Genomic DNA, 22,508 nt, shown 5'->3' with positions numbered 1-22,508 from the left:
TTGATAAGAATTTAGAAAAAAAATCTCGATTTATAAGAATTGCAAAAAATGTCAAGAATAAGTAGTTTTGATCTTATTTCTCTGTTTCAGGTCATTTAAAGATTTTCCAAATGTGATGGTTGTAAGTTAGACAACAAACAACTTCTGATGTTGTTCACATGGTTTGAAGATCTAAATAATAATATAAATAATCCTAAAACACAGTCCAGATCTGTTTTTCTAAGATCCCAGAAGGCAAGAAAGGAAAAGATGACGCATGCTGATATGGTCAGAGTGGCTAAAATGGGCCTCTCACAGAAAGAAATTCTTTCAGAGTTCACTAACTTTTAATGCAGTATACATCAGCATTCAAAACAATTAAGAAAATGATATTAAAGGCATTTAAGGTTTTCATTTAAATGTGTATGATACACTTGGGGCAATCATCTCTTTGCATCTGTTGAAAGTTTGTTTTGTCGTCGTCCTCCTCAAAATATTTAAAGGGTTTAGATGGATAAAAGTTAAAAAACGAAAAATAAATTATGAAAGCAGTTACGATATAACTATATATAAATAAAATACACACAATAAGTTTTCTTATTAGACAGTTGTTTTTTCAGCCAGTCTGTAAAAATGTCAGATTAAGAATTTCAAAATAAGAAATAAAGAAAAAAAGAAAGAAAAGAAAACAGGGCGTTCCCAGACCACCGAAAAAGGGAGGCACGCCGGGCTTTTCTGAAATAAGACCAAACAATCTTGGCTCCAACAATAAGCGCAGAGTGGACGCGGGGTTTTCAAGTTAAAAGCATCAAATTCAAGTATAGCCAGAGGAATTACAACAGCTCTGAAGAAGCGAGCGTCTGCTCAGCTGGAACATCTGGCCGACCTGTGATGCTCTAAAAATGTTCAACTGCGTCTCCAACAGCGCCGTGAGTAAGAAAGCACAAACAAAAAATACTAAGTTATTTTCAGAAAGTAATTTCTTTTAAAATCGAGTTCAGAGAAAAACGGTCAAAGCAGGTAGAAGTTTTTGGCACAACTCTGAATTTACAGATGATCCCTCTATTGTTTTGAAGTCTCATTTTTGCTCCAAAATACATTTTATGATGCAGAATTTGGTCAGAACGTTATTTTTTTGTCATATATTTAACAATAAGGATCTATTTTAAAAACAAACGTCAAATTTTAACAAGAGACCATTTGATGCTTATGAAGCTACTCTCCAAAAATCTGCAAATTATTATGCTACTTAATAGTTAAATAATGCCTATTTGTTATTTTATTTAGCTTTTAAGTTTGAGTTTGGCAAGTTTGTTGGTGAAGCGAACCATGAAGGGAAAAAGCTCAAGTTTGCTTTGAGGGAGAAAAAAAAACTAAAAAAAAAGTCACCCCTGTCTTACGCCTTGGGCCTATTAAACGCACGTGCCCTAATTAGTACAATCAGAGAATGCTACTCACGTGTGCGCGTGCATGCTTTTTACTTCAGGTTGCCAAACAGAATGCCTCTCTTTACGGTGTTAAAGTCAAATATCAAACTGAAACACTTCTGACATACTTAAACACAGATTTTGTTTCACAGTGGTAATAATTGTCATTAAAATGATGATTTATTCTTTTCTAAAGAACGTTTATCGATGTGGTTGTCATGGAAATGGGAGGGGGTGGGGGGTGGTAAATGGGAACTATCTGCTGACTTTATTCATTCGCGTGTAAAGCTGCGGACCTCACACCATGGCGGAAGAACTGGCGGAGGCCGTTTTCACCAATACGCAGGATGGGGACCATTTTTACGACACAGTAGGTGTTTTCAGCGTCAAAGGAAAGCTTTTCTTAAGTTTAATTGAAGTTCTCAAGTTTCGAACAACTAAACTAAAGTCACTTGACTGTCATCTGTATTCAGTATAATTTTAAACTACTATTTAAAGACTCTGCTAATTTAGACAGGTTTAGATTTTCTCTACAATATAAAAATATAATTTAGTTACAGTAGTTACTTCTCTCCTGACTTTTTGCCAATTTACCAAAAAAAAAAAAGCCTGGTTTTATGAACCGTTTTTATGACTTTCACAGCCTGATTGGTTCAATAAAAAGGGTTTCCTTCGTGATTGAAGCAATTAAAAAAAAAGATCTTCATGTTTCCACCCTACAATTGTAAAAGTAGCAGTTTTTCATAAAGGCAATTTAAGTTCTAACTTTGTATCCCTATATAAATTTTCTTTAAAAAAAAAAAAAGTCGTCAGAAAACTCAAAATGTCATGGAATTTGAACCAGTCCTCTGGTGAAACCTAATCCAATATTTTTTTAAAGCATTCTGAGATTTCTAAAGCCCTTTTGAACAACTTTGGAATATTGTAATAAACATGCATGCTAAATAAAAGGTTTATATGCATTCCCTGCCTAATTCAGCTAATTTCAATATTAATTAGCACAACTGAATAGTTGGCACAATTTCTTTGCCAAAGTTTTTACAAAAATACTTTGAGTTTCTCAAAATTTAATACAAATTTGAGTTGAATCTCAGATGTATAAATCTTTGCCAAATGAAAATAAATAAATAAATAAGACTAGATTTAATCTCAAATAGCATTTTATTTGACAATACTTTGATATTTCACAGGGCTCCTCTGGGTCTGATGACATTTTTGAGGACGACTCCTACTCTCCATCCTCCCTCTCCTCATCCTCATTGTCTTCTGTTCCCATGGTGGGCTCGTTGCAGGGTAAAACTCTGTGCACCTCCTGCGGCCAGGAAATTGTGGACAGATACCTCCTTAAGGTCTGACAGACTGTCAAAGTTTAACATGAGCTAGAACATTAACAAAGAGGCAAACCTCAAGAGTAGCTTTTGCACTACTTCTTCTTAAGTCGTAAATAACCTGCAGCTACAGTTAGTCGGTGCTGAAAATGAAGGTCATGTTTTTAAAGCCATGTAATCCCCCCCCCCCCCCCCCCCCTTTTCTTACAGGTAAATGACCTGTGCTGGCACGTGCGCTGCCTGTCATGCAGTGTCTGCAACACTTCACTGGGACGACATGTCAGCTGTTACGTGAAAGATAGTCAGGTTTTCTGCAAACTCGATTATTTTAGGTATGTCAACTCAACTCATGTTCAAAATGTTACACAAAAAAAAAAAAAAAAAAAAATCACTTTATTATAATATATTAAAATTGGGAATGTATAAAGTTCTGGAGTTTTAACAGCTTTAAAATCTGATCCCATATCAACTTGATGCTGGTAATAATGCTCATTTGTTTACTTTTTACTTTGTTAAAAAATACCCAAAAAAAGCAAACATGTCATTTGATTAGAATTTATAGCTTTAAATACATTGTATGTAAAATGTTTAACTCCACATTTTACATCACACAAGTACAATTGCTAAATTTAATAATTCATACTTTGTAACTTTAATACATTTCTGAACAAATGCGGGCGACTTTTTTCACTATATAAATTAACCTGCAAAATTTTGAATTAAACAGTAATCTCAATGTCTTGTTAAACTCTGTAGAAATATAAGAGTGAATGTGGCTTTTATTTTCAAATGCAACAATTCATTTAGGTTACCTGTGATCCTTGTTAGGAGTGGGCTTCACATGCTATCTTCAAATGATATGGTCAAACTATCAGATTCTTAAAGCAGAAGAAACTGCATACAGTTCTCAAATGTCAGCCTTAAGCCAGTCCTTTACAAACTCCTTTTGTTTTCTTCAGGAGGTACGGTACTCGCTGCGCTCGGTGTGGTCGTAATATCCACTCTACTGACTGGGTGCGTCGGGCAAAAGGCAGCACCTTCCATCTAGCGTGTTTCTCCTGTGCCTCATGCAAGCGCCAGCTCTCCACTGGAGAGGAGTGTGGACTGTTTGAGAACAGGGTCTTCTGTCGGCCTCACTACGACGTCGCCATGGAGAATCTAAAGCGATCCAAGGAAAATGGTGAGTTTCTGCCTGAAACTTTTACTTTTTTTTTTTTATATACCTTTGAAACCTCAAACCATATATACCACAAAACCTTTATGGTATTAATCATGATGAACCAGTTCTTAAGGTTTTAAAAGAGGTTTCTTTGAATGGAGTAGATTTATTTATTTTCCTCGCTGCAGGACGACAAAAAAAGCAGGACAATGCTGGTCTTGATGTACATTTGATTTCACTTGAGCACAGGAGTGCAGTCAGTTTAAACTGGACCAGAGACTGGAGGAGATCCAATAATTAGAGCATGCAAAGAGCAAGTTTGCAGATAAAACAGATTAACAAAGCAAAATTGGACAAAACAAATCTGCCAAAGAAATCTCATTCATTTCCATATAGTAATATCTTAGCTCATTTTAATGAATAACTCACAAATATTGTTCAATATCGGTTCATCATGATCAGTTTGGGTAAGCTGTACAGAATTATTCATTGTTACTTGTCTATGTAAGTTGGAACTCAACAGATAATGCATTCTTTGCTATACCAGTATGGAAACCCTTCCTCTTCATATTCAATTTACTTCCCAGGAAATGAAATCACCTGAGACCTTTTTTCAGTTGTCAGAAATGTGATCAACATCACCTGACAGTGCTTGAAAACAATAAAAGTAACAAGTATACTAGCTAACAGATTCTGTAAATTCACCTTTTCCATTATGAGGTTTACTTCACCATCCAGGCAAACAATTAAAACCACATTTTAGCATAACTTAGAAATGTCATCTATTTTATGATGGATTGGGTCTTAAGACACCAACTTAAACCATCTAAAAAAAAGCGGCTGCACCCGCTAAACAAATCCAAACTTAACTAGAAATCTTCATATAAACCCAACAAATAAACAAAACTGTAGTCCGTGCAGCTTGCTGAGGTGGATCTGTGCAAAATCTGCTGCTTTATAATTCCTAACAGAGTTCAATCTTTTTCACAAAACAAGTGCTTGAGTTTTAAATACATTTCTGTTATTGTTCTAATAAAAGACTAATCTTTTTGGTTGGCAATAAAAACAAATGCATCTTAACATTTGAAATCCAGTAACTTACATTCTTGTGACGAGGCGTTCTTTGCCAGCCTGGCCTGCTTCCATGGCAAAACCATTTGGTGTGCCGAGTTTGATTCCAACTAAGAAACTGCTGCATCGATGCACCTGGTAATCTCAGCTGTCTCCAATAAATGCAATACCTTGTGAGGAGAGGGTTTGGCATGTGTGCTGATGGTAATACTCAAACCTTCAACAATCATGACTTTTAAAACATGGAATCACCAAAGTTACCATCTTATCCAGGTTTCAGTTATTTTATAACTTTTTGTTGTTGATCCAAACTGATCTGACAGATGATACCAGTAACAAAGTTCAGTGAAACAGCAGCCTGAAAACTGTTAACTTAGCATTTTAGTCTGGTGAGCATAAATCTGATCAGCTCCTGACTTGAAATGATGTGTGATGTTGTGGCAAGAGATTATTTATTTCTTCCTGCATAAGTTGTCTTCCTTTTTGTGCTAAAGATGAACACACTAATCAGATGCACAGCAGTTTGCACATGCCAAACGCAGCATGAAAAAAGTTTGGTTTGAGTCCCAATATTGTTTGCAAAGTTCAAACAAAAAAAAAATCAAGTCTGGAATCACTTTAAGCTTAACATAAATGCCACATAGAAAGTCTCTGAAATCCTTTTGTTTCTCTACTGATGTTCAGTTTGAGCATGTATAGGTTTTGATGACCATTTTTATATCCTGACATGGAGGAAACAAGACTTGAGATCTTTTCTTTTTTTTAATATAACCTTCCCATGTCCAATCATTTTTGTTAGAAAAAGTCTAAATTTAGAATAATGTCATACTAATGAGGTTTATGGACACAGTTTCTGAAAACAGAATCATTGTAAACATTTATCTATGTAAAAATAATCTTTCGTGGTTGAACAATGTATCTAAAGTGAGCATTAAGTCCATTAGTGCATCATTGTAAAATATAAAGAATAAATGTTTGCATTGTTGCCCGGACTTTGTTTACAGAAAAACTTGAACAATTTGTATTTTTAGGCAATGGATCACATAAAAGGGGTGGCAGACATTTTACTATGTTTATATTTTTACTACTGTTCTTTCAGAGCAACCACAACCAGAGGATCGGAGCGCAAACAAAGAGTCCAGTACTGTGGGACGGCCTGCTAAGAGGGCTAGAACTAGCTTCACTGTGGATCAGCTGCAGGTATTGCAAATGTTCATTCATGCATAAAATCTATTAACTATAAACTCTTGCTTAAGTATATCTAAATTACTTTCACTTGCTGTTTAATTGTCAATTTGTCTAAAGTACTTTGTTTCCTGTTAATGTTTATCTTTTGCATTTTTCACTAGAACAGATCTTAGAGTAAGGATTGGCAACATTTGTCCAAACAAACACAATTGTGAAAGATTTGTCCACACTGGATATATTAGAGATCAGTCAGCTAACGTTAATCAGACTTCTGTAAACATGGAATCTAAAGACAGACGGGGGATTTTGGATTATTCTACAGCTGAAATGGTCTCTGTATTTTCTCTGTGTGCAGGTGATGCAAACCCAGTTTGCTAAAGATAACAACCCAGATGCCCAGACCCTGCAAAAGCTGGCTGAAAAGACTGGACTCAGCCGCAGGGTAATTCAGGTAAAGCAGCTGCTGGGGTTGGAACTTTGTTAACAATTGATTTCAATTTTTTGTGTTCCAAAATGAACTATACCAGATTAAAACTTGGTTCTACAACCAAAGGTCTAAATTGATAGATGGATGGATATTTCTATAGCTTTCTAATTTCTGTTGAAAACTAAATGTATTTATCTCATAACTACTGACCAAAGAAAACAAACAAACTGTTAAACTTTCTTTAATAAACTAACTGAATGCTGTTTTTGTCTGGGGGAAAGAACAAAGAAGAATTCCTGCAAAGGAAAATATGAGACTGATGATAGTGATTATTTCTATTTTTTTTAACCCAGCTCTATTTACAGGTACACATGTTCATTAGGTGTTTGCACTCAAATCTAGGGTGGTCTCCATAGTGATACTACACCCATGCAAAACAAATAAAAAGCTACAACTTTGAGTTGGCCTCTCATTAAAATTACATTTAAATTTCTTGTGTTTGTTAGTACCAGAAAGTTTCTTGATGTGATTTTGAATAAGTTACAAACCATTTGATTTAAAATAGTTAAGAAATTCCTCATGATGCTTCTTTGTGCACAAACCAGAGGAAATAACACATTGGATATGTCATATGATCTCCTCTTACTCAGGTCTGGTTTCAAAATTGTCGTGCTCGTCAGAAGAAGCACATCAACCCAAATCTCGCCTCTTCAGGCATGATGACATCATTTGGTTCAGGCCAGCTGACTCCACCCTTGATGGACAATCTGCAATATACAACTTATATTAATCCTGACCCACCTCTCCTTACTACTCTCACTTATATGGATGGTAAGAATGCCAAACCCTCACTGAAACACAGAAAGTAAATCACTGAAAAATAGAACACTCATCTGACTGACTTTAAACATAGTTAACTACAGACATGGATAGAAAAAAGTCAGCCTTTTTAAAAAAAAAAAAAAAAAAGTAATTCAATATTCAAAATTGTAATAAAAATACTTTTTCGTCTGGTCATAATCGAAGGTTTTGTCGGATAACTCTTAAGTGTTTTTTCTCCAGAGGTAAAAAGGAATTCATCTTTTCCCTTCTGTTTCAGTCCAAACTCCTGACTCCCTGTTGCTCCAGCCTCTTCTGTCTCACCCATTGACACAACTGCCAGTCAGTCACACCTGAGTTTCAGACCACCTGCTGAGAAGTGAAGCTAATCGGTCCAAAGGACGAATGAAGATAGGGGGGCAGATAAAAGCACCACTGGTTTGAAAAACTTGGGGTTTGCATGAGTTGATTCATAAATGCCTTAAAAAAATGATTGCACTGAATTGTCTCTACTTCCTAATGTGTGCACATACTTGAAATAATAAAGGGGTTGAATCACTAGATTATTATTCTTAAAGGGATTCAAAGGTAAGTATATGTCAAAGGTGTATTTCTTTTTTGAAAAATAAACTTCTGTTAATGTGTCATGAATTTATGTACTTAATTTATTCTGAGAATTTGCTCAGATGAGGCACTTTGTTAGAAACTAGAATGAAATTAAAAAAAAAACTGCTTTGCTTTTGTTTTCAGAAAATGTTATTGGAATTTTCTTAAGCAAGGGGAAAAATGTCCTCAATAGCTAAAGATTAGTTTTCATTTAAGCATTGGTTGAAACAAATGAACTGCAAAAATTATTTGTGCAGTAAATGTACTCTTTGTGTTATCTTGGTGTAAAAACATGCACAGTAAGCTTGGCAACAAATATTGGCTGCCTTACTTTTTTTTTTTATTCTGTCACACCTTACATTTAGAATAGAAACATTTTCTGTTTAAATGATAAAAAAGGAAAAGCAATGAAGTGATGAAATGTATTTCAATTGACTATAATTGTGGTATTTCACCTGGGACAATGTGCGAAGTGAAAAAAAAGATATCATTTATGTTTGATTTAAAACTGGACAGCATGAGTTTTCTTTCACTTTTTTTTTTTTTTGAACTCTGACTTAAGTACAAACTAAAGCAAAAAAAAAAAAAAAAGCATGCAGAGATTTGTAATAGAAATGCATTTTTGTTTGGACCAAAGTAATGAATTTGTGGTAATGTTCTTTGTTTGATTTGTGTGTTCACAAAACCTAAAGTCACTTCATCTTATTTATTGAACTATACTGCTGTGGAAGCTTAAGTAACATTGGTTACTATTCAGGAAGACCCCTGGTGAATAAATGAAGCATTATTTTAAAACAATATCCAGTTTTCTGTTTTTCTTTTTAACCCCTTCATGCTGTATGGGGGGGGGGGATGTTTTATCACAAAGAAGCGTTCTGGATTAGACATGATTTCTCAGCATGTTATAAAGGTTCTGTAACAGTTAATATCTTGGTGCTTATTGTACATTGTATATTTATAATGTACATTGTACATTACAAATGTTTAAAGCTTATACATGCAATTAGCCAACTTAAAAAAAATCTTCCATAAAATTGTCAAGTCTTGAAACCCTCTAATAGATTTATAAACCCTCCGTATTTCTTTTATCTTAACCAGACAAGGAAAGCGTAATACGGACATGTATTTTTGTTAACAGGAAAGACAACACTTGTAGACTAGACTGCCTTATGTTCATTGGAAAAAAATTAAGTTATTACTTTGATAATTCTAATTGTTACTAATACATCCTGGCATAGATGCATCTGAGAGCTGCTGAGAAATTATGGGTTAACAAATGGAACAGAGTATAATGAGAAATATTAAAAAAATCTTGTCGAACAAGAAATTACAGTGTCCCTACTTAAAGTACACTTTAGGAGTATGGATATTTTTTAAGAGTGTTATAAAATTGGCTCAATTCAGTAATAAATCCAAAAATTTAGGAGAAATCTTAATTACTCTGCATTTATGTATATATAATATTGTTTGAAAAGGTAATGACAGTACTTATTTTCTAGGTTTTTTCATCAACAAAAATAAGATAGGTAATTATATGTTTGAAATTTATGACAATAGTAATATACTATTTATTAATTGTCCCACCTTGATCTAGAGCTTAAAAGGAAATGGCTAAATCATGAAAAGGGTGAAGTACAGATTCAGGGGAGTTTTTGCAAAAACTATAGAGGTTATTAATATTTGAAACGTGGCAATGCACATATTTTTTAGATACTTAATATGTAAGTTTTGTGTGCATTTCTTTGACTTTATTATTAATGCCAATTTTTTAGGGTAATTATCAAACTTTATTACAATTAATATTACAAAGGACATTGTTCCAGAAAATTACACCTCCAGACATGTTGTTTCTTTTTTTTTTTTTTGTTATGCTTATGCTTATTATTGCATGTATTTTATTTAAGATAACAATTCCATAAATCATCTTAAAGGGTCTATTTTAATTGTAACTTGAGACTGAAACACATTTTATGATGATTCAGTCAGATTTAACGCTTTCGTTAATTACGTCATTGTACCCTTATTTTGAAAGCGTTGTGTCCCGGAAGAAGCTCTGCGCTTGCGACATGCGCATTTGAGAGGAAGAAGTCTAACATCTTTAAGCAACAAGAGAAAATTGTAAACACCGGGCAGCTGCGTGCCTTTCTATCAGTTTGGGATGGACATATAAGGTAAAACTATTCTCAAGCATTTTCTCTTCTTTTGTTGCGTAGCTTTTTTCTGTAGTTCGTTCGTGTAGTTTAATGCTATCATCAGAACAGACATTAGCATTATGTGCAGTGTATGTATGTTTCCTTAGCCGATGTATTATAGGCTTAGGTGGCTTGATGGGCGACGATGTCTCGATTAGTTAAACGAATCTATAACAAATGTATTATTAAATGTTCTGTGCCAACTCTGATGCTCCTATACTACTGATAGGACTTACTTACATACTGATATAGTAGGTAAACTTCCTTCCGCAGTAGTGTTACTGCTACTAGTAGTAGCACCAACGAGCATAAAGTGAAATAATCGTCCCCCCTTGATTTATTTCCCTGCAGTTAACTGGCTACTCTTTGACTACATGAAATATTTCCACCCTAACCACAAATATTTTTGGAGAAAAATCTTGAAAACCCTAAAGAATATTGGGCTAAATAGAAAACCCATCTTGCGATGCTAACAGTACTGCTAGCTTGAATGCTAAGCTCCATGCTTGTCAGCAGGGAAAGCAAAGCCAAGGACAAAAGAACGCAAAATTAACTGACACAGGCAGAAATAGTCAAATAAGTTATAGGTGACTGTCTTGCCAAAAGTTAATAAAGAAAACAAAAGCGCTGTGCTTAGTTAGTGTTCTCCAGATCATGATGAAGCCTGTCCTGCGAGGCTTTGGTCGCAGCCTTGGTTTATATTTTATGCAGTGGTCGTTTCCCCATCAAAGCTGTGAACTTCCCTTCATTCATCTCGGCAGCACCACAGTCTGTGTTAACTCCAGATTGCGTTCAGACTTAGGTAGGATTTTTGAAATGCCATCCATACTTTAGACCTTTTTCTTTTGTTGTTGTTGCCAAGCCCAGACTAAAGATTTCAACCTCAGCTACTATGAACATTATAATTAATAGTAAGGACAATCCACCCACGCTTAAAATAAGTGTTTCTTATAAAATCTTCAGTGTTAATATTGTATATTACAATGAATTGATCACGTTTTTGAATGCTGGAACAAGATGCTGAGTAACGATGATCTTATCAACACAAAGTCCAATAAATTCTGTGGCTAGTTTGTTTTTTATTATCTTGACTATCTACTTAAAGACGAGGAGACATTACAATGAGAAGGCAGCTGCACGTAAATTTATATTGTGCCTGTTGGCATGTTTACACCGTAGGGCCTTTAATTCAAATACGTGAATACACTTTGCAAGGTTCACATGGACAGAAGAAATTAATTATAATTTAGTTTTTTTTATCTTTACAGATTAACTTGAAGGTGTTGGACCAAAAGTTTTTCTTCTATCCATGGACGCAAAACCAATGCGCAGGTAGATGTGCCATTACTGTTCTAAGGACAGCTATACAGCATGTTGAATGGTGAACTTTGTGATGTGGGGAAAAATAGAAATAAAACTTTACACAGCTATGATTTTTCATAAACTTTATATTTGAAAAATAATAATTTCTTTTGTTTAAAGTGAAGCAAGTTCTTCATTTTGGAAGATAAAACAAATCATAGTAGTTTATCTAAAAAGCTGCTAATCTTATTCAGCCCACTTTGTCATAAAGGGAGACATGAATATTTTTGTTTTTCAACACTAAATTTGGACTCGATTAATAATAAAATTGTAATGTCATGTCATTTTTTTAATTAAAAAAAAAGTTTAAGTTTGCCTTTTTACATTTTAAAATTTCTTTCCTGGATGTTTTCAAAGTTATGGGGGAAAACAGGTTGATGTATTTGCCTAAACATCTTGGATCTGTTGTTTTAAACGTCTTTATCACTATTATAACTATGTAATGTGATGGTAATGTGTCATTTCCCCTTCATGGCTTCTTTGGTTTGCTCCGTACTGTCTGGTAAATATAGACTTTGTTCAGGAGTTTGACCGTCAGCTCTGCCCTTTTAGTAGCACAGCTGAGGTGGAGTCCATCTGCCAGACTTAGCTTAAGTGACATTACATCACACAATTCCTAATTATACACACCGTCATTAAAGTGCTACCGAAAAACGGAACTGCTTTGTAAAGATTTAGTTAAAATGGAAAAACTTGTAAAGGTCTTGCAGAAAAATGCCTGTGGGAGTTGTGAGCCTCCCTAGGGTGACAGCTGTTTAAGTGGACATGAGCGGGTGCCAGGAAGTCTTGGCTGGTTCCCGTGTCAACAGCTTTAAAAAGGTGGTAGTGATACACTGGGAGGAGTGACTTGTGTGGATACGGTTACACCTTATGCTACGTCTGAGGGGCACTGGCTCCAGTAGATTTCATTTTGTTCTCATCCTCAGGTTCTTAGAAAGAATCCAGGTTTATGTCATCACTGTAAAATGCAAAATATATTTTTTATCTTCATTTTTTTTTTAAATATTTGCTGAAAATTAAGTGTCCTTCTTTCTTAGCTTGTGTGATTGTGTAGTTTCTGCCAAAGGGTCCTTAGTTTCCAGATGTTTTCCTTGACATACGTAGGGTTTCTAGGACAGGACGGTGGTTGTTTATTTAGGTCAAAAGGTTTTATTAACATGTAAAAATAATAAGGGAAAAACAGGGTATGTGACAAAAAGTTAGACTTATTTTCTTATATGACCTTAACTTGAATGATGACCATAAAACATCTAATTTTGTTCCAAAAAAAGCTTTTTATCTAGATTGTTTGTGCAGAGGTTCAATGATTTCTTTTCAAGTTTCAGCCTATGGGTTAATGGGCCTTTAAATATTCATTTTATGCTTGCAGACTGATCAGCTGTTAAAAAAACCTCAAAAAGTGATTGAAGTGGGACCTAAACATTTCATTAAAAGTTGCCTTTTTGTGACACATACCACGTTCAAACCATGCATGTAGTTAATAATCGGCACGGTTTCTTCTCGTCAAGGGCCACTAGCGCACGTCAAGACACCACTGGAATGGACATCACCAGTCGCTGTACTCTGGGGGACCCCAACAAGCTCCCTGAAGGGGTCCCCCAGCCAGCACGCATGCCGTACGTCTCAGACAAACACCCGCGGCAGACTCTGGAAGTGATCAACCTGCTGAGGAAACACCGAGAACTCTGTGACGTGGTGCTGGTGGTGGGCGCCAAGAAGATTTATGCTCATCGTGTGATCCTGTCTGCCTGCAGCCCTTACTTCAGGTAGGAAAGAAGACTGTGGAGTCGCGCTGACCCTCCTTTAGATGAAACTTAAAGGCTTGTGCTTGAGTTTGTGTTTGACTGATGTTTTTAGGGCGATGTTTACTGGAGAGCTGGCAGAGAGCAGACAGACTGAAGTGGTGATCCGGGACATCGATGAGAGAGCCATGGAGCTGCTTATTGACTTTGCCTACACCTCTCAGGTAAGAGCTGTAAAAACGGCTCCAACCCTCATTTCAATGCAGGAACATGATGAAGCTAAAGGGGGAAAAATAGGATAATGCTTGTCGATATTTCTTCAATAAAACTTTTTGGACAAAATCCAAACCTGTATACAGTAGTTCCATTTGAGAAGTGACTTTAAAATGCTTTCAAATAAACCAAAAGACTTGCCACACATTTATCAAAACCAAGTAAATGTATAGTCATAGTTGGAGAAAAAATAGGGAACAGTCTCATTGTTTTGGCTTTATATCCTGGCTTTTTTTAAACTTTGACAAATTAGAAAATCTGATTAAGATTAACAACTAATCATTTATGCACATTTCTATATTTCAATAAATCTCCATGTACGGCTGCTCCTTTCCTGAAGAATCTGCAGACATTTTGATGATCATGCACCTAACAATCGTTTGTTCAGAGCAGAATAAGGTTCCCTCTTAAAATTGAAATAGATCTAGAAATCTAGAAATAGACATACACTGCATGAGTGATTTGTATTTTTTTCTTCATGCAGTCCTAAAACCTTTAAAAGGCGTCTCTTGTGTTCTCCCAGGTGATTGTAGAGGAGGGAAACGTCCAGACGCTGCTTCCCGCCGCCTGCCTTCTCCAGCTGGCTGAGATCCAGGAGGCCTGCTGTGAGTTCCTCAAAAGGCAGCTGGATCCATCCAACTGCCTGGGCATCAGGGCTTTCGCAGACACGCACTCCTGCAGGGAGCTGCTGCGCATCGCAGACAAGTTCACACAGCACAATTTTCAGGAGGTGAGAGCATTATTGTAGAGAGCCTCCTGTGAAGGCTGTATTAGAATTAATATTACTGATTGTCTTTTTGGAGCAATCCGTTAGTCTGTTCAGTTTCATCAGTTTAGTTCAGGGCGCTGTAACCTAAAGCTCTGTAGACTTATGTGGCTCTTTTACCCCTCTAGTGCAGCAGTTAAAGAAAAATATATAAAGTTTTTCATTTAAAATAGTAAAGATAACATACCACTCTGCGAGGTTCCTGACCACGGTGCCCATAATACTCCAACGATCCATCAAGCGGTACGTAGGGACGTAACAAAAAGCATTGACTGAGTACAGTTCATTGTTTTTACTGTTGCAGTTTTTTTAGCCGCAAAACGTATTTTCTATATCAGCTTCATAGAGCTGCAAATCAAAAGAGGAGGAAGAAGTAAAGTCTGTTTTGTTAAACCTGATTCTCTGGTGGAAGAGGAGAAACTTAAAGAAATTCTGCATTGCATTGTGATGCCGTAGGTAATGGAAAGTGAAGAGTTCATGCTGCTGCCTGCCAACCAGCTGATTGACATCATCTCCAGCGACGAGCTGAACGTGCGCAGCGAAGAGCAGGTCTTCAATGCTGTCATGGCCTGGGTCAAATACAGCATCCAGGAGCGCAGGCCTCAGCTGCCACAGGTTTGTTGAAGCCCATAGTGTTTCTGCTTATAAAGGGACACGGTTGGCTTCTGATGTGTGAGCGCCCTTTCACCTTTTGCATGCTCTGCAGGTCCTGCAGCATGTCCGTCTGCCGCTGCTCAGCCCCAAGTTTCTAGTTGGAACTGTGGGTTCAGACCCACTCATTAAAAGTGACGAGGAGTGCAGGTGGGTGGGGTTTTGTGGGATCTGCATCCAAGACTCCACTCAAGTTTCTGTAAATGATGTTTATTATGACAAATATTGAAGACGACACAAAAATGGACTCGACCGCTTTGTTTTCCTGCATTTTCTCAGAGATCTCGTAGACGAAGCCAAGAATTACTTGCTGCTGCCACAGGAGAGGCCGCTGATGCAGGGTCCCAGAACCCGGCCCAGGAAACCCATCCGATGTGGAGAGGTTCTTTTTGCAGGTTAGTACGGTGGCCCTGAAGTACAAACCACAAACAAATATAATAAAGATCACAACAACAATCAGAAAAACAAATGATTAAAAAACCCCACTAAACTTTAGAAAACCAAAGTCATTTCCAGACATCAAACTGAAATGGTCAAAAATGAAAGAAAATTAGAAACCGGAAATAGGGAATTTATCCGGGGACATCACTGATTGAAGGAGGATGTTTGAGTTTTGAAGAATAGGTGGCTTAAGGAAGGTTTGAAGAAATATCTTGTCAGCAGATATTGCCATGCTAAATAACCTCCAGTTGAAAAGGTGAACAAACGTCATGATCCAGTCACTGTCCCATGAAACCTACTGTTTTATGTTTCTTTTTTTCCGAAAAATTGCTTTTCATTTCCAAAACATTTCTCTTTTTTTTTTAAATTATGTTTTGGTTTCTGTAATTTTGTTGTGATAAAATGTAAATAGATTTTTTATTATTTTTTTTTTTCTGTTTTATTTTGTTGCTGTGATCTTTAATCTGGTTTAGAGTCGAGTGATTTGTTGATGTGTTTTGCCCTTCAAGGCCACCGTAGGTTGGAACAGAAAACCGTTTTTAGAAGAAGTCAGTCCATTAAACTTTTAGCTTTCTGCTATTTATTCTCATGCTATGTTCTCTGTACTCTTTGCTCTGCAGTCGGGGGCTGGTGCAGTGGAGATGCCATTTCCAGCGTGGAGCGCTACGACCCGCAGACTAACGAGTGGCGCATGGTGGCGTCCATGAGCAAACGGCGGTGTGGAGTTGGAGTTAGTGTCTTGGATGACTTACTTTACGCAGTGGGAGGTCACGACGGCTCGTCTTATCTCAACTCTGTGGAAAGGTTGTTACTTGAGTCCTGGCGGTTTTCTCTGATCAGTGCTTTTGACCGCTTTTCCTCTGTACATCATTAGTTACATTATTTGTCTCATTTTGTTTTTTATTTACTGCCAGATATGATCCAAAGACAAACCAGTGGAGCAGTGATGTGGCCCCTACCAGCACATGTCGCACCAGTGTGGGCGTCGCCGTGCTGGGTGGTTATCTGTATGCTGTGGGAGGACAGGATGGCGTGTCCTGCCTAAACATTGTTGAAAGGTAAATGACAGAACGCAGATAATCTTATTTCGTCTCATTTTGTTCTTGGATCTAATTAATCCAATAAATAGCAGCTTATTTTTCTGGACGCATTGGAATGGAGTGGAGCAAGTCTTTTTTAAACGGCCTTTTTCCTTCTGTTCCTGATTCACAACAATTTAAAAAGAGAAAACTGCAGAAATTAAATTTTTAGCAGAAAAATGCCAGAGGAACATGTTAAAAACGCCCAAAACACAATTATTTCTCCCATAATGGGTCTTTAACCTACATTTTAAAATGCATTTGTAAATGCACTTAATTACAGCCTCTTCACTTGTTTCTGATGCATTAGATCTTAACTGTGTTTCTCACTACACCTCATCCTGTAATATGAGCTAACACCATTATGCTGGCTGCTGTTTACTCCATCAACAAAATGCTGAGTCCTCATTTGCTGCAGAAAATAGATGTGGGGAATATTTCAGCGGGAATCCCAATTGTTGTTATTCACAGTTGATGTTGACCAGATGGGTGGAGGTGAGGCACATTGAAACTTTTGCAAAAAGTCTTCCAGACTGGGAACAATATTTAAAACAACTTTGAAGTGTCCTAAATGTTTAACCACAGATGTGTTTTTGGGGCAGTCACACGTTACCTGTGTGGTTTGTGTCTCCAGCATCCCGTGCTGCATGTTGCTGTCTTTTTCACCCGGAAGCTTCAAACATTTGTATTCAGAGTACAGTTCAGGATCCGTCAGTGGAGAATGTGAACGTCTGTTGACCTCCATCATATTCTGCTGATGCGAGAAGCTTTGTCTGTACTTTCTCACGGCTTTAGGTATGATCCAAAGGAGAACAAATGGACCCGAGTGGCCTCCATGAGCACCAGGAGACTGGGGGTTGCCGTTGCTGTCTTGGGAGGATTTCTTTATGCTGTTGGGGGGTCTGATGGGACATCTCCGTTAAATACAGGTGAAATACTTCCTTTCGTGTTTACGAATAGATGTATCTCTGAGGTGCAGCTACAGTTGAGCTAAAGATTTAAATTCTGGTTTGTCCTGGTTCTCAGTGGAGAGATACAACCCACAAGAGAACCGCTGGCACACCGTGTCTCCCATGGGAACCCGGAGGAAGCACCTCGGCTGTGCCGTCTACCAAGACATGATTTACTCCGTCGGTGGGAGAGACGACACCACGGAGCTGAGCAGCGCAGAGCGATACAACCCTCGGACAAACCAGTGGTCTCCTGTCGTTGCCATGACGTCCAGGCGGAGTGGGGTGAGTGTGCTTTCCGAACATGAAAGCCTGTTGTGGGAGGCAGACGTGTAATTGGCGCTTTGCGTAGGTGGGTTTGGCCGTGGTGAACGGGCAGCTGATGGCAGTCGGAGGCTTTGATGGGACGACGTATTTAAAAACCATAGAAGTCTACGACCCAGATGCCAACACATGGAGGTAATTGGGACTTTTTACAGTGGCACATGTAAAATAAACTGCTTTTCAAGCATTTTTGTAACCATTCTTAGATTTTTTTTTTCTAAGTTGGGATAGAATTAAACATGACCAAGATGGTAAACTTTGATTTCACTACCGTTTTCCAGGTTGTACGGAGGGATGAACTACCGCCGGTTAGGTGGAGGGGTTGGTGTCATCAAAATGACTCACTGTGAATCTCACATATGGTAACACCGCCGCCTCCTCCTCCCTCTGCTGGCACGTACACCTCTCATCATGTTGCAGCGGGACGCTTCCTTTCACCAACGCTCCGGCCTCCAAAAGAGACGACGGGATGCGGGCGGGAATGACAGAACGGTGGGGACGGTGGAGGTGGTGGCAAGGAAAAGAGCAAAACTGTTGGACTCAAGTTCATCCCCTCTCTCTACTCAAAGGTCATTAACTTTTCACCAAGTTTACAGTCCGGCACTACGCTTCCAGTTAAGAGAGAAAAACCTGTCCTGCAAGCTGGTTTTTCCAAGTATCTCTGCCTGGACGTTAATCTTTGAGGAGCAACACTTGGAGTTGGCTGTGACCGTTACTAGGGAAGACTGACCTTAACGTTTCAAAGCAGCACCCAGTTGCGTCTGCTGTTAAGGTTGATGTTTTTGCGGCCGATAAGACGAGTCACGTCTGATTGTACTGATTTCTGCCACCAAAGAAGGTCTCGCCGTTTGGTGGTGAACTGTCCTGCACGCCAGCTGGAGGAAACTGGCTCTGCGGCATCCCTCCAGAGGCTCCGAACTAGAGCGAAAAAAGATCAAGCCGAACTGCTGCAACAGCAAGGCAAACGGTTGCTTCATAGTTTTCCTTTGTGTTTGTGTGTAAACACTATAAACGTCTTCTTCTGTGATGATCAACGCAGTTTAACTTGAGGGTGAAATTAGTTTGGAAGGTTCTCTCAGAATTTATTGCACTACAGTTAAATGTGTATTTTTTAGATTTTATCCATTTTGTTTTGGTTAATTATCTTTTTAATGTGGGCGTTTTCACATCAATCGGTCAAGTTTGGAACCAGACATTTCAGATGCTCTTTGGAGGTATTTAAATAACCTGCAGGTCATCATGACTCAGCGCTTCATGTCGTCTCTGCAGGTTATCAGGGCTTAGACACAGAGATGAGCTAAGCATTATTTTTAATTAAAGGACCTAGCTTGAATGTCTGTATTAGTGATCATCTGTCACTTTTTAAGTTTGCTTGGGTTTAGCTGTTTCTGCGAGGATGTTTGTGCAGTGGAACGCTCACTTGAGTCTGTTTTGTATGAAAATCTCCTGTTTTTCTCTGGACGTTGACATGTTGTGCTGTCAGTTGATGGGGAAACGTGTGACTCTGCTCGGCCATCTGTGCACGCCTGCCTTTTCCCGTAGAGCTGTTTAAAACTCCACTCAGTTTATGACCGCTCGTTCTGGTACCACTTTTGGCAAGGGCAATCTATTTATGATCCAAAAAATTTATTATACCTTCTTTTTTTTCCTTCTTCATCCAAGTGAAAGAAATTCACTTAAAATGTTTAAAAACCAGGTTACTATGCTGTGATGGAAACTGAAGTACGCAGTATTCGGCACGCAAAAACGTTTCTTTTTAAAATTACATTTTGTTCAATCCCTCAACAGTTTAGTCCAGCATTTTCTTGTTTTTGTTTTGTACTTTAACCAAAACAGCAGTTCTGATCCTGAACTGAGTGGAATTTCTTTTGTAATCTCCTAACATTCTGTTCTGATTTTCGGTTGGTCCTAAGAAAGTGAAGAATATCCAGATGTCCTGTTGTTTAGCGTCTGGTCACTGATGTAAGCTTGTCATTTTGCTCATGAAATACAGAAAAATGCCCATCGTGAATCAAAGAGGACTTTGGCTCATTTTGTCCGATGGTAAAATTGAAACAGTGAAGGGATAACTGAAGATGTTTTGATAGTTCCCTCTACAGGAGTGGAATATTATGCCAAAGTATTCAGCATTTCCTTGCCTAACCTGCTTTTTCTCCAGACAGACACTCCAGGAATTTCAAAGGAACAATATCTTCATGTTGTTCTAATGTTTTTAGTAAAGTTTTAAATTGACTGTTACTTCCATTAAAATCTTTGCTTCACCCTCTTACACCAATGCAGATACAACTAAAGGGAAAAGGGATCAAACTACATGATTTATTTTTTCCAGTTTGTGAAACCGGATGTTCCGTCATTTATTTCATTGCCTGGTCAGATAATCGCCCCGCCAGCTGGGTATGTGTCTGACTCCATTATTTTTCTTTCTTCTATTTTGGTTCTGCTCACAAAATGGATCATCTGTTTTGTTCAGCAGCACGGAGTGACAGAAGGGAACTTTGATTTAGATGCAGATCAGCAGATCCCCCTTTTTTTTTTATTTCCAAAGTGCAGATGGGGAATTTAGTTCAGATGTCAGCAGGGAAGAAAGATGGATGTTCAGTCCAAGGCAGCAGACGACAACCGCAGATCCTTCTCTCCTCAGCAGAAGCCAGCAATGGATCTGTGCTTCGATTTCAATGGTTCAGCCTCCATTTGGTTTGCCATACATTATATTTGAACTTTTTCACAAAAGAGGGTGTGTGTGACAGAAAACACGCGGGGCGGGTCACAAAGCTCCCTGCGCCGCCACATTCCGATGCATCTGCTGTCGACGACTAGATCCTGGTACGTCTTTGTTTTTCTTGTCTGAGCTGGCATCTGGATCAAAACTGTACAGATGGCTCCATTATTGCTCGACATTTTGGTTGCACTGGTAACGTTAAGTTGGGGCTGTAAGCTAGCAGGAGAGCGTGCAAGCAAGGAGTTTTCAGCAACGGGGAGGGGAGGGGAAAAGGGGGGACGGAGTTGCTCTGTAAATTTCTAATTATCCACTGCCGCTCTGCAGAAACTATGTCCTAGAGAACAGCTAGGGGTTTTTGAAATTTGGGCTAAAAAGAGCAAAATCATAATTAAAAGACCACTAGGAACGCTTTAAAAATAGATCCAAAGATGATCAGAATGGGGGTTTAACCTTTGTGCTAACTTAGATGACCCCACCCTTATATGGACGTGTTCTCCCTACCATGACAAATGTGGATTAAAAGTGGAAAGATTTCATGTAATCCATGGAAAACGGTGAAGATCACAAATGGTTCAGCGCACTGTCTAGTGGGTCTAGAAGACCCAACTCCCAATGTTAAAGTCCCTAGGATAGCACAAGGGTTAATCTTTACCGTAATCCCCATAATTTAGGATTGTGTATAATCAGAAAAGGCAGACTTAGTTTTACAGAAAGTGTAATCTGGGCATTATGGACCAAAACAATTACCAAACCTTGCATCATGTTATTCTCCCAGCACTGTTGTCTTGCTGCTGTCATTATGCAGCTTCCGACTTAAACTTTGTTGAGAAAGTTGCACACTTTCATGTTTGAGGCAAAGCAACAGAACACTCTGCTCATGTTTGGCAGTACATCCTCTTTCCTCCCCACGGTTCATGTTCTTTTTTGACAGAATGAAGATAAAGAACAGCTGTGACACGTCTTTTCTATCTTATTTTAAGTAACCTGCCCAAGTTAAAGTCTCCTGCAGCTGAAATAGGTCACAGTGTGCTTTAGAATATCTTTTTTTTTTAAATCCACCACACACTGAAGTCATAATTTCAATAGCAAAGAGAAATAATAAAAAAAGAAGCTTTCTACATATTTAAAATGTCAGGTTCCTGTAGTTCAGCTGCATTCATGTTGGACAGTTTTTAAAAAAAGATCAGAGTTGATGCTGTGTCTTGTTTCCAATGTTGTTGAAATCTGGCATTACCCACAATGCAGCTCAAGTCTGACAGCTGAGTCAGTAGCAAACATAGCCTGAAGCCCTTCACACTGAGATGAAGAGAGGGATGTAGAAAGTTTTTTCCCCCTAACTCCACATGCCTGTTCTATTTAGTGTTGAGGAATTTAATCTTATATTTCAAATATAACTCAGCCAGAATTGAGCGGGCTCCATGCACTGCAGCAGTTCAGCTGAAAGCATGCACATCATGGATTTGAAGCCAACAGGAATGCAGTTCCTTAAATGACCACTAGAGGCTGGTTTTATATGGACTCTTCTAAAAAAAAAGAAAAGTTTTATAAACTGATTTCCAAATCAATATACATATATATTCTTTTGCCAGCTGTTTTAATTTAATTAGAGCCCATGATGAGTTCTGATTGGCAGGTGGGTGAACCCAACAAAATATTGGTAACCATGTTGACTTGGGTGGAATAAATTCATTAATATTGAATTACTAACATATACGTAAATGTTTAGGTCATAGTAGAAACCCTTTCTTATATCTGATTAGTGTACATATAATAAATGAACACTCTTTGGGCTTGTTTTTTTTAATTGTATATTATAAATTATATGCATCATCTTATTTACTCGGGAGGCTCCTGGATAATTTCCAATCGAAATATTACTTTAATTAAAATTTGCCTGGACTATGAGTTAGTCTAACGACTTTAGGTGCAATTACCGGTAATTAGATTTAAGTCCCCAGATAAAAGTTTTCAATACATAAAAACTGAAACTGAAGAAAAAGATGAA

The 22,508-nt window shown here is 37.9% G+C and overlaps 2 protein-coding genes and 1 long non-coding RNA gene across 3 annotated transcripts; 2 read left to right on the top strand and 1 right to left on the bottom strand.

The window, feature by feature from the left end:
• The first annotated feature begins 1,487 nt into the window (after positions 1–1,487).
• Positions 1,488–8,049, top strand: LOC101170874 (LIM/homeobox protein Lhx8). The gene is made up of 8 exons (XM_023965531.1): positions 1,488–1,776; positions 2,597–2,755; positions 2,945–3,066; positions 3,694–3,914; positions 6,064–6,164; positions 6,508–6,603; positions 7,230–7,410; positions 7,679–8,049. The coding sequence occupies exons 1-8, from the start codon at positions 1,711–1,713 to the stop codon at positions 7,753–7,755; spliced, it is 1,023 nt and encodes a 340-aa protein (XP_023821299.1). The 5' UTR covers positions 1,488–1,710; the 3' UTR covers positions 7,756–8,049.
• LOC105356215 lies at positions 2,543–5,102 on the bottom strand. The gene is made up of 3 exons (XR_910435.3): positions 4,996–5,102; positions 3,547–3,892; positions 2,543–2,718 (listed from the first exon to the last, which is right to left on the bottom strand). It is a non-coding gene; the product is annotated as an uncharacterized LOC105356215 (long non-coding RNA).
• Positions 8,050–10,028: 1,979 nt separating the features above from the next.
• On the top strand, positions 10,029–20,016 carry klhl20 (kelch like family member 20). The gene is made up of 14 exons (XM_023965137.1): positions 10,029–10,175; positions 11,465–11,528; positions 13,067–13,324; positions 13,416–13,524; positions 14,097–14,303; positions 14,796–14,954; positions 15,046–15,140; positions 15,270–15,385; positions 16,052–16,235; positions 16,346–16,489; positions 17,306–17,439; positions 17,537–17,745; positions 17,813–17,919; positions 18,066–20,016. Exons 2-14 carry the CDS (start codon positions 11,506–11,508, stop codon positions 18,148–18,150), a joined length of 1,830 nt encoding a protein of 609 aa, XP_023820905.1. The 5' UTR covers positions 10,029–10,175; positions 11,465–11,505; the 3' UTR covers positions 18,151–20,016.
• The last annotated feature ends 2,492 nt before the right edge of the window (positions 20,017–22,508 follow it).

The sequence above is a fragment of the Oryzias latipes genome, chromosome 17, assembly GCF_002234675.1.
Source record: "Oryzias latipes chromosome 17, ASM223467v1".
NCBI lineage: Eukaryota > Metazoa > Chordata > Actinopteri > Beloniformes > Adrianichthyidae > Oryzias > Oryzias latipes.
Note: the sequence above shows the minus strand (reverse complement) of the source record. Positions and strands in the feature narration are given on the sequence as shown.